Source organism: Balaenoptera acutorostrata, chromosome 14 (assembly GCF_949987535.1).
Source record: "Balaenoptera acutorostrata chromosome 14, mBalAcu1.1, whole genome shotgun sequence".
Lineage (NCBI taxonomy): Eukaryota > Metazoa > Chordata > Mammalia > Artiodactyla > Balaenopteridae > Balaenoptera > Balaenoptera acutorostrata.
Genome location: NC_080077.1, coordinates 29174030 through 29186814, shown reverse-complemented (window position 1 = coordinate 29186814; position 12785 = coordinate 29174030). Strand labels below are relative to the sequence as shown.

Genomic DNA, 12785 nt, shown 5'->3' with positions numbered 1-12785 from the left:
ATGAAGACTCCATTCAGGAAGACAGCTGGCCAGCGGTCCAGAGCTGATGCAGGCCATGCTGGTGTATCTGCAAGCAAGTTGAAGAAAAGGACGTCCCACAGAAAACATCGGAGCAGTGTAGGGCCCGGCACACCTGTTTCCCAGACCCCGCGGAGCATCATAGGCTGCAGGATTCGGCATGGGTGGAAAGAGGGGAACAGCCCTGTCACCCAGTGGAAAGGAACCGTTGTGGACCAGGTGCCTGTAAATCCTTCTTTGTATCTTATAAAATACGATGGATTTGACTGTGTTTATGGACTAGAACTTAATAAAGATGAAAGAATTTGTGCACTTAAAATCCTCCCTGATAGAGTTGCAACATCTCAAATCAGTGATGCACACCTAGCCGACACAATGATTGGCAAAGCAGTGAAGCACATGTTTGAGACCCAGGATGGCTCTAAAGAGGAGTGGAGGGGAATGGTCCTAGCACGCGTCCCCATCATGAACACGTGGTTTTACATCACCTATGAGAAAGATCCTGTCTTGTACATGTACCAGCTCTTAGATGATTATAAAGAAGGTGACCTTCACATTATTCCTGATTCAATTGATTCATCTCCAGCAGAAAGGAAACCAGGAGAAGTCTGGGACAGCCTGGTAGGCAAACAAGTGGAATATGCCAAAGAAGATGGCTATAAAAGGACTGGCATGGTCATCCATCAAGTAGAGACCAAACCGTCTGTCTGTTTCATCAAATTTGATGGTGATTTCCATATTTACGTCTATGATTTGGTGAAAACATTCTAGATGTCATCACGAACTTTGCCAAATTTATGTAAATATATTAAATGTGCAGTTTGTAGACGTAAAGATTTGATTGCTTTCCATTTTAATGAGAGCTTAAATGTCCCTGCGAACCCACAGTTTGCCAGCAGAACTGGTTTTGTTCTGAAGAGTATAGGTATATGTGAACACAAAACATTTTGTGTAAGGAGCTCCTTCCTCTTAAAAGGAGTCTGTTTGGAGGGGAGTTACAGGCAAGTTTGGCAAAAAAAAAGTTAAACTAGTATCAGAGTCATTTAAAACTGTAATAGACTTTATCAATTTTCCCCTTCACTCTTAACATTCTCTTATTCTGCTGCCACAATGCAAGCATAGTTTGATACTTTTGTTTTTGCCTTTTTGGATATATATATATATATAAATGCACATACACCTATCTATCTATACCTGTGTGTATACATGTATTATATATATGCACACACACACAGATACACACACACTTCATTGGCAGTCCTTTCTTTGTGGATTGGGACGGGGGTTAAATAATTTTCTCCAGTTCAGCAGGAGTGCTGACCCAAGTCAATCATATTTGGTATATTACTGCTGTTTGTCGAAAATTAAATTTGGGCACAGAAAGCACATCGGGACATTCAGCTTGTTTTAAAAGTCAGAAGTGCAAAGCACATTTTCAGTCGGAAAGTCCAAACAAGAATCACTCATGAACCGTTAATGACCCATGTTAGAACTTTACCAAACAGTTAGAAATCTGAGCAAAATGTTGACTTTGATTCTAAGCTTTGTAAAATTTTTGTTTACAATTTTTATCATAAATACTTTTTTTTTTTGTCAAAGCCCAGGTCCACACAGTGTAATGCAGGTGTGTTTTGGGCAGTACTTTCGGTCCATTATTTGTACAAACCAGTAATTTGGATTTTAGTACACGATTTAAAAGACAATAATGTATCAGTGGTTTGTGTGTATGTAGTAAGTTCCTGGGAGAACATAAATATTAGCAATGTAAGTTTAAGAATGGCTTTGTTGCTTTCTAACAAGTCCTCTGGGACACTTTTATTTTTATTCTGATTTTACTGATAGTATGATTATGGTCAGAAGGCTTTTTCTCCCCGGCTTTTCCCCACAAAGAATGTCTGGACAAATAACAGCTGAAATCCCCTGACACCTTTTGTGGTGCTGCATCTTCTTGTGGCCAGTGTGCTGTTGACGTGGACCCATCCCACTGAGTGGACCCTGCTACGTCAGGGTCAGTCACCTGCGTTGGCTTGTGAATGTGACTGATAGCAGCCCCCAGCCACAGACTCCTTTTGTGGTTTATCCCTGCAAGGTTGTTTTAACCAAAATAGAACTGCAGAAGTGGTTGGTGTAGCAGCGAAATGGCCATCTGTCACTTTGTTTTGGATGAGCCCCTGCGTTTTGAAAGCTAGGAGAAAGGCGGTATGTGGAACCAGTCTCTTGTGGAGACTGGAAATCTGACCTGAAATTTGGGTGGAAGGTTAAATGCCTACGCCCTCAGTCAGACACCAGAGGTCCCCGCAACCTCCATCATGGCTGTACTTAACGTTAGAGATTCTGTAGTTACAAGGCCTGGCTGTGAGTGGTTCATGTGATGCCCATTTCCACCTTCAGGAAGGCTGTGCCTTGAGCTGTTGGCTGGTAACCCATCACACCCCATAAATACAGCCCTCCATTTTCTGCAGTGTGCCCAGAGCCTCCAGAGGTTCAGCCAGGGCCGAGCTTCTCCAGGAAGTGAGTACCCAGGTCTGAGACGCTCCTCCCCGGCTTGAACAAGGTCATGCTGCACATCTGTCACCTGTTTTCCTCGTTGCTCTTGTAAGAGTCCCTGCATGTGAACCTCAAGGCTGAGCCTGGCTCCCCAAGCCCAAGCAGACACGTGTGTGTCCTGCGTGCACTAGGAAAACACCGTACAGTGACTTCGGGATGAAAAATAAAGTTCTCTGGAAGTATCCAGAAGGTTGGGTCAGTTGGAACATTTCTAGCATTACTTAATGACTTGCACTGTGGTTTTTCTACAAGTACCTTTAACAACTTTAATACCACATGACCTGCCAATCTCTAGACAAAGGTGACATGTGATCATTATCATCATTATTTTAATCTTTGTTCCATTTATTGCCTTTAGGGTAAAGGAAGGGGAAGGGGGGTCGTTGTTTTTCCATTTTATCCCATCCTTTATTCTTTCAGTGGATGAAACCACACTTCCTGACACGGTGACTAACTCTGCTCCGCAGCCGAGTATTTCAGGCTTCGTTTAGGCTCGTGTTTCAGATCGCCGTGCATGGCTTCCCTTTTCCTGGTATCTGAATGTTGGTTCCTTGTTCTAGGAATCCAACGTGAATTTCCAACATTATCATCGTGGGACTTAACATGACATGAATCTCTGTATAAAATGTATTGGCCTTTCTCATTGACCTGCTATAGTATTATTGTGTCGTGTGTATGCGTGCCTGTGTGTGATGTCTGGGTGCCCAAAAATCTTCAAAGGAAAACCTTAAAAGCAGACCATCCTTTTTTGCATGGTATTCTAAGTAGAATGTTCAGTGTAACGAACTGAAGTTGCATGTTAAAGATACTTAGGTTGTTTTGTGTTCTTTGTTTTTCTTTGTTTTCAGTTTTCTGTATATTTGCCTACTGTGCTGTTTTAGTGGCTGTAGGATAAAAATGCACTGGTGAAGCAAGTACAGTGCCAACAGAAGGTGGTTTCCCAGTTGTATATGTCATGCAATATTTGAAGGGATTGCAAATTCTGAAAACAGTCACAGTTGCTTCTAAACCAGATTTCGTTTCTATTACTGTTTAACATGCCAAACCCCAAAGAGCCTTGAGCTTGAATCTCTGAACGCTGTGGACCCATTAGAAGACTGTTTTGATTGTCACAAATTGTAGCACCTGAAAACATTCTTAAGCTACTTGTCTTTTAAAAAAAAAAATGAAAGTTCTCCAAAGACAGGAACAATTATTATAACAGAAAATTATTATGGCCAATATGCCTGTGGTTTTTCGGAAATACTGCACTTTTTGTGTTTTCCATCATGAGTGCAGTTTGAACAAATGTGTATGGTTCAAGAGGTCTTCGTGTTTGCATTTTAAAATTAGGCAAATGACCTCATCCTTCAAGCTTGAATTTGTTTTTTTTGTTTTTTTGTTTTTTTTTGTTTTTTTTTCTTTAACATCTTTATTGGAGTATAATTGCTTTACAATGGTGTGTTAGTTTCTGCTTTATAACAAAGTGAATCAGTTATACATATACATACGTCCCCATATCTCTTCCCTCTTGTGTCTCCTTCCCTCCCACCCTCCCTATCCCACCCCTCTAGGTGGTCACAAAGCACTGAGCTTATCTCCCTGTGCTATGCGGCTGCTTCCCACTAGCTATCTATTTTACGTTTGGTAGTGTATATATGTCCATGCCACTCTCTCACTTTGTCCCAGCTTACCGTTCCCCCTCCCCGTACCCTCAAGTCCATTCTCTAGTAGGTCTGTGTCTTTATTCCCGTCTTGCCCCTAGGTTCTTCATGACCATTATTTTTTTTTTTTAGATTCCATATATATGTGTTAGCATATGGTATTTGTTTTTCTCTTTCTGGCTTACTTCAATCTGTATGACAGACTCTAGGTCCATCCACCTCACTACAAATAACTCAATTTCGTTTCTTTTTATGGCTGAGTAATATTCCATTGTATATATGTGCCACATCTTCTTTATCCATTCATCTGTTGATGGACACTTAGGTTACTTCCATGTCCTGGCTATTGTAAATAGAGCTGCAATGAACATTTTGGTACATGACTCTTTTTGAATTATGATTTTCTCAGGGTATATGCCCAGTAGTGAGGTTGCTGGGTCGTATGGTAGTTCTATTTTTAGTTTTTTAAGGAACCTCCATACTGTTCTCCATAGTGGCTGTATCAATTTACATTCCCACCAACAGTGCAAGAGGATTCCCTTTTCTCCACACCCTCACCACCATTTATTGTTTGTAGATTTTTTGATGATGGCCATTCTGACCAGTGTGAGATGATATCTCATTGTAGTTCTGATTTGCATTTCTCTAATGATTAATGATGTTGAGCATTCTTTCATGTGTTTGTTGGCAATCTGTATATCTTCTTTGGAGAAATGTCTGTTTAGGTCTTCTGCCCATTTTTGGATTGGGTTGTTCATTTTTTTGATATTGAGCTGCATGAGCTGCTTGTAAATTTTGGAGATTAATCCTTTGTCAGTTGCTTCATTTGCAAATATTTTCTCCCATTCTAAGGGTTGTCTTTTCATCTTCTTTATGGTTTCCTTTGCTGTGCAAAAGCTGTTAAGTTTCATTAGGTCCCATTTGTTTATTTACAATTATTTGTAAATAAACAAAACAAATTATTTTATTTCCGTTTCTCTAGGAGATGAGTCAAAAAGGATCTTGCTGTGATTTATGTCATAGAGTGTTCTGCCTATGTTTTCCTCTAAGAGTTTGATAGTGTCTGGCCTTACATTTAGGCCTTTAATCCATTTTGAGTTTATTTTTGTGTATGGTGTTAGGGAGTGTTCTAATTTCATTCTTTTACATGTAGCTGTCCAGTTTTCCCAGCACCACTTATTGAAGAGGCTGTCTTTTCTCCACTGTATATTCTTGCCTCTTTTATCAAAGATAAGGTGACCAAATGTGCATGGTTTTATCTCTGGGCTTTCTGTCCTGTTCCATTGATCTATATTTCTGTTTTTGTGCCAGTACCATTCTGTCTTGATTGCTGTAGCTTTGTAGTATAGTCTGAAGTCAGGGAGCCTGATTCCTCCAGCTCCGTTTTTCTTTCTCAAGATTGCTTTGGCTGTTTGGGGTTATTTGTATTTCCATACAAATTGTGAATTTTTTTGTTCTAGTTCTGTGAAAAAGCCAGTGGTAGTTTGATAGGGATTGCATTGAATCTGTATATTGCTTTGGGTAGTATAGTCATTTTCACAATGTTGATCCTTCTAATCCAAGAACACGGTATATCTCTCCAGCTATTTGTATCATCTTTAATTTCTTTCATCAGTGTCTTATAATTTTCTGCATACAGGTCTTTTGTCTCCTTAGGTAGGTTTATTCCTAGGTATTTTATTCTTTTTGCAATGGTAAATGGGAGTGTTTTCTTAATTTCACTTACAGGTTTTTCATCATTAGTGTATAGGAATGCAAGAGATTTCTGTGCATTAATTTTGTATCCTGCTACTTTACCAAATTCATTGATTAGCTCTAGGAGTTTTCTGGTAGCATCTTTAGGATTCTCTATGTATAGTATCATGTCATCTGCAAACAGTGACAGCTTTATTTCTTCTTTTCCAATTTGGATTCCTTTTATTTCTTTTTCTTCTCTGATTGCTGTGGCTAAAACTTCCAAAACTATGTTGAATAATAGTGGTGAGAGTGGGCAACCTTGTCTTGTTCCTGATCTTAGTGGAAATGGTTTCATTTTTTCACCATTGAGGACGATGTTAGCTGTGGGTTTGTCATATATGGCCTTTATTATGTTGAGGAAAGTTCCCTGTATGCCTACTTTCTGGAGGGTTTTTATCATAAGTGGGTGTTGAATTTTGTCGAAAGCTTTCCCTGCATCTATTGAGATGATCATATGGTTTTTCTCCTTCAATTTGTTAATATGGTGTATCACATTGATTGATTTGCCTATATTGAATAATCCTTGCGTTCCTGGGATAAACCCCACTTGATCATGGTGTATGATCCTTTTAATACGCTGTTGGATTCTGTTTGCTAGTATTTTGTTGAGGATTTTTGCATCTATGTTCATCAGTGATATTGGCCTGTAGTTTTCTTTCTTTGTGACATCTTTTTCTGGTTTTGGTATCAGGGTGATGGTGGCCTCGTAGAATGAGTTTGGGAGTGTTCCTCCCTCTGCTATATTTTGGAAGAGTTTGAGAAGGATAGGTGTTTGCTCTTCTCTAAATGTTGGAGAGAATTCTTCTGTGAAGCCATCTGGTCCTGGGCTTTTGTTTGTTGGAAGGTTTTTAATCACAGTTTCAATTTCAGTGCTTGTGATTGGTCTGTTCATATTTTCTATTTCTTCCTGGTTCAGTCTCGGAATGTTGTGCATTTCTAAGAATTTGTCCATTTCTTCCAGGTTGTCCATGTTATTGGCATATAGTTGCTTGTAGTAATCTCTCATGATCCTTTGTATTTCTGCAGTGTCAGTTGTTACTTCTCCTTTTTCATTTCTAATTCTATTGATTTGAGTCTTCTGCCTTTTTTTCTTGATGAGTCTGGCTAATGGTTTATCAGTTTTGTTTATCTTCTCAAAGAACCAGCTTTTAATTTTATTGATTTTTGCTATCGTTTCCTTCATTTCTTTTTCATTTATTTCTGATCTGATCTTTATGATTTCTTTCCTTCTGCTAACTTTGGGGTTTTTTTGTTCTTCTTTCTCTTATTGCTTTAGGTGTAAGTTTAGGTTGTTTATTTGAGTTGTTTCTTGTTTCTTAAGGTAGGATTGTATTGCTATAAACTTCCCTCTTCGAACTGCTTTTGCTGCATCCCATAGGTTTTGGGCTGTCGTGTTTTCATTGTCATTTGTTTCTAGGTATTTTTTTATTTCCTCTTTGATTTCTTCAGTGATCTCTTGGTTACTAAGTTGAATTCGTTTTTAATTTTAATTTTAGACAATGTGTAGATGGTTCCCTGTTCTCTGCATTTAGAAGTATAAACAATATAAATCTGTTAATTCTGTAATTTTTATAATTACGGTGTAACACTATCCTTAAGACATTTAAAATAAACCCTACATTTGTCAAGAAATAAAAAACAAAAACTTGTAACATGTTCTGTATTCCTTGGTAACAGTGAGGTCACCTGAGGCTTGCCTGTCTTTAGGCTCAAAGTCCTTCATCCCCTAAACTGAAAATATACCATCCTCATCCCTCAACACACTCAGTTTTCTCATACACACACACTTTTGTGTAACCGTGGTTCCTCCTATGACTCCACCCCCTAGTACACTTCATTCTACCTACCGGGTTTCTAAGATAAAACTAGAAGTCACTCTTGATTCTTTCCTCTCTCTGTCCATCAGCCTTGGGCAGCTACTACTTGCTGCAGTCTATCTTTCTACCAACCCTGAACACCATCCCCTCCCCTGCCACCTACTGCAGCTCTCCTCCCACACTCAGCCCTCTGCATGTCATCACCAGACCCCTTGCCTCTCTCTTCTCTAAAGGCACAGACACACCTTCCCATGGTCTTTGTGCCTCAGTCCCTGACAACATAGCGCCTGGCAAATCATGTTTGCCAAATGAATGATTTCTTTTCTACAACCTCTTCATGCATTTGCAAGAACATATGGCTGCCCAGGTGGTATGACTGGTGGGCATCCAAATGGAATACAGGAGTGATTCAAACCCACCTCCCTCATGACATGATATAATGCCAGAAATCTCCACTGGTGGAATAGATTTAACTCCTGAGATAAGCATTTTGGTTCCAGGAGGCCTGTATTAAAAATCAAATATGGGGGCTTCCCTGGTGGCGCAGTGGTTGAGAGTCTGCCTGCCAATGCAGGGGACACGGGTTCGAGTCCTGGTCTGGGAAGATCCCACATGCCACGGAGCAACTAGGCCCGTGAGCCACAACTGCTGAGCCTGCGCGTCTGGAGCCTGTGCTCCGCAACAAGAGAGGCCGTGATAGTGAGAGGCCCGCGCACCGCGATGAAGAGTGGCCCCCACTTGCTGCAACCAGAGAAAGCCCTCGCACAGAAACGAAGACCCAACGCAGCTAAAAATAAATAAATTAATCAATTAAAAAAAAAATCAAATATGGGACTTCCCTGGTGGCGCAATGGTTAAGAATCCTCCTGCCAATGTAGGGGACATGGGTTCGAGCCCTGGTCCAGGAAGATCCCACATGCCGCGGAGCAACTAAGCCTGTGAACCACAACTACTGAGCCTGTGAGCCACAATTACTGAAGCCTGCGCACCTAGAGCCCACACTCCACAACATGAGAAGCCACCGCAATGAGAAGCCCCCGCACTACAATGAAGAGCAGCCCCCACTCGCCGCGACTAGAGAAAAGCCCACACGCAGCAATGAAGACCCAACACAGCCAAAAATAAATAAATTAATTAATTAATTAATTTTTAAAAAAAATCAAATATGTCCTGCAAATCAAAACTACAATGAGGTATCACCTCACACCGGTCGGAATGGCCATCATCAAAAAGTCTACAAACGGTAAAAGCTGGAGAGGGTGTGGAGAAAAGAGAACCCTCTTGCACTGTTGGTGGGAATGTAAATGGGCGCAGCCACTATGCAGAACAGTATGCAGTTTCCTTAAAAACCTAAAAATAGGGACTTCCCTGGTGGTCCAGTGGTTAAGACTCTGCGTTTCCATTCCAGGGGGCACAGGTTGGATCCCTGGTCGGGGAACTAAGATCCCCGCATGCCATGTAGTGGGGAATCCAGCAATCCCACTCCTGGGCATATATCTGGAGAAAACTATAATTTGAAAAGATACATGCACCCCAATGTTCATAGCAGCACTATTTACAATAACCAAGACATGGAAGCAACCTAAATGTCCATCAACAGATGAATGGATAAAGAAGATGTGGTATATATACACAATGGAATATTAGTCATAAAAAAGAATGAAATAATGTCATTTGCAGCAACATGGATGGACCTAGAGATTACCATATTAAGTAAAGTAAGTCAGACAGAGAAAGACAAATATCATATGATATCGCTTTTATGTGGAATCTTAAAAAATGATACAAATGAACTTATTTATAAAACAGAAATAGACTCAAAGAAATAGAAAACAAACTTATGGTTACCAAAGGGGAAACAAGGAGGAGGGATAAATTAAGAGTTTGATATTAAAATATACACATTACTATATACGGAGTAGACAACCAACAAGGACCTACTATAAAGCACAGGGAGCTATATTCAATTATCTTGTTAACCAGTGATGGAAAAGAATCTAAAAAAGTATATATAACTGAATCACTTTGCTGTACATAACACAACATTGTAAATCACCTGTATTTCAATAAAAAATTTTTAAAAATCACATGTGTCCTCTAAGATAAGAATTATCACTTCAGATTAATTTATTTCGTCAACTATCAGGGTTAAGAATGGGACATAGGATAGATGACTTTTGATGGCTGACTAGGTCAAGTGAGAACCATGGCATAACACATAAAATCCCTGTGGAGGGACAGGGTCTAAAGGAAAATCACAGAAATAAAACTCGGCATTTAGGCTTTGCCTCTAGAGTGAGATAAATCACAAGAAAGAAAAACCAGTACTTTGAGTGAGAAATAGGAGAGGCCTTACTTCCTGTCTTGGGCCACAGCTTCTATGCTCTGCTTCCACTTAGAGCGATAATTCTCATTCAAGACATGTATCTGATAAAACCATGTGTTTGGATTTCCTGAAATTTCTCTGACTCTGAATATGGACTTGTTCCCAAAAACTTCCACACCCCATCTGCCCTCATGAATGGGCAGTTCCCATGAGGCTGGCAGAGGGGACATGGGGAGCTGCCTGATGCCTGCCCACGGCTGCCAGATGTGACACAAGTGGCAGGTGGAGATTTATCCTCACAGAGATGTACACACCACTGAATTCACCTTTTAATTTATTGCCTGCGTCAAAATAGATGAAATAAGAGCTAATAAAATAACCCAGTTGGCCAGAAATTGTTCTCCATCCTACTTCTTCCGAGTGCTCTAAACCAAGGTGAATCATCCCAGCATCTACCAGATGTCGGAGGTGGTTAGCCATGCTGTAAGTCTCTGGGCTCCCTCCCTCCCGCCCTCTCCTCCTCCCCTTCTGTTTTCTTTCCCTTCCTTCTTTCCCTTCTCTTCTTCCTTTCCTCCCATCCTTCCCTCTCCTCCTGCTTTCCTTCCTTTCTTTCATTTCCTTCCATCCTTCATTCATTCAAAAAATCCTTGCTGAGGGCTTACCCCGGGTCACATGCTGCAAAGAAGAATGAGACAGATCATGGTACAGAACCCCTTTTCTTCACACACACACACACACACACACACACACCCCTATTTGGGGATGCACCCAGCACCTCCTCAGAATGAGATGGAGGTTGGCTTTTGTCACATTGCACTTAGTGGTGAGGCATACCTGATGCATGCTAACGGCAGAGACAGGATGGGACAGCGAAGGCGACTGATAGAAGATCTGCGTTTGATTCCTGGCTCTGCCTTTGACTCCAAATGACCTTGCCCAGGGATCTGGGCTGTACGATCCTAGATGCCTTCTCAAGTCCTCTCATTTTCCTCAACTGATTATAAGATCTGAAAGATCTGAAGTGTTCAGGGATAATAATGAGGAACCTGGTCTTTCAAGGTCAGAAATGTTAAAATGAAAGCAATTTTTAAAAATCTGACTTTTTGAAACCCTTGTTTATCAGGGAATAGATGATAAATGTAAGCAATTCCTATTTCCACTAACGTAAAATATTCAAATTGCTTTTCGGGGTCAGGCCTTTGCAGCAGCAATGCGAACGAGAGGGAGGCTGTTGAGCGAATCACAAAAAATTTCTGCAAAGAAGCAGCGCCACCTGCTGGCACTCCATGGTGCTGCATGTGGTAAGTATAAACCATGAGGAATCGTCAATCTGGGGTTTCACTGAATACAGAATCAGGAGCATTAGTCTTAATCAGAAGATGAAACTTTAAACTTTGACAAGACCATCAGACTGTGGAAAGATTTCTCTACAGGTTAATTTTAGCCATGTCTTAGATTTACTTTTGTATCAAACTGTTCATCCATGCTATACATCTTTCTTTATAAATCAGCCTCAATAATACATACTAATAAAAGCCACTTAGTCAAAATCAGTTATTTTGAGTATATAGCTAGGTTGAAAGGTCTAAATTGTTCTTTAGTTCAGAGTCCATTAATCTATCAACCAACCTGTCAGCTCTCCAAATCTCCCTCCAACTCTAGAATTTAGCCACATGGAGAGTTCTATTACACACAGGGCACTTTCTATATTGAGGGAAATATACAGTGTACGATGCATTCCTGGTCTCTCATTGTGGAGAATTAGCATGAAAATATACAAACATAAATAGCAACTATAAAAAGTAAATAATCAGGCTAATCAACAAATAAAGTGTGTCCCAGAGTGGAATGGCCCTCACTGCTTTGAGAACCAGGGCTTCAGGCAGGGGGCCAGAAAGGGTTTTATGGAGAAAGGGTTTCTTGAGTTGCATCTGGAAAAATTACTAGGATTCGGATAACAGTCAGGGATGTTGGAAAAACTAGAGCAACACAAAAAATGGAGGCAGAAAACATGTTAAAAGTTTTTTATTTAAAAAAAAAAATGAAACGCAAGGCGTTTGATAAACACCAGGAAGATCTACTTAACCTGAGTAAGACTTTTTAGGAGAATAGTGTGAGATAAGGCAGGAAAGGGAAGTTGAGACATGATTAGATGATTTCGTAAATGCAAGAATAAGGAGTTTGAGCTTGTTCCTGTAAGCCATCAAAAAGCACTGAAGATTTCTGGGAAGGAAAATAAAATGATCAGAACTGGGTTTTAAGATGATTTACCTGACAACAAGATAGATACAGGATGAAATGACTCTAAGATGTGAAAAAATGCCCTGAATGTGTAAAAGACACAGAAGTGAAAAAGAAGGGGTTTTTTAAGATCACAAATGTTTACACAAAAACAGAAGAGGGGGACTTCCCTGGTGGCGCAGTGGTTAGGAATCCGCCTGCCAGTGCAGGGGACACGGGTTCGAGCCCTGGTCCGGGAAGATCCCACATGCCAAGGAGCAACTAAGCCCGTGCGCCGCAACTACTGAGCCTGCGCTCTAGAGCCCGCGAGCCACAACTACTGAGCCCGAGTGCCACAACTTCTGAAGCCCACGCGCCTAGAGCCCGTGGTCTGCAACAAGAGAAACCACCCCATGGGAAGCCCGCAAACCGCAATGAAGAGTAGCCCCCGCTCGCCACAACTAGCGAAAGCCCGCA

General features: G+C 40.8%; 1 protein-coding gene across 1 annotated transcript; it reads left to right on the top strand.

Moving 5' to 3' along the window:
* On the top strand, positions 1-789 carry LOC103010544 (spindlin-1-like). The gene has a single exon (XM_057527629.1). The coding sequence runs from the start codon at positions 1-3 to the stop codon at positions 787-789; it is 789 nt and encodes a 262-aa protein (XP_057383612.1).
* The last annotated feature ends 11996 nt before the right edge of the window (positions 790-12785 follow it).

Excerpts from the sequence above, each read along its gene's own strand:
- LOC103010544 (XM_057527629.1), top strand. The coding sequence starts at position 1 with ATGAAGACTCCATTCAGGAAGACAGCTGGCCAGCGGTCCAGAGCTGAT.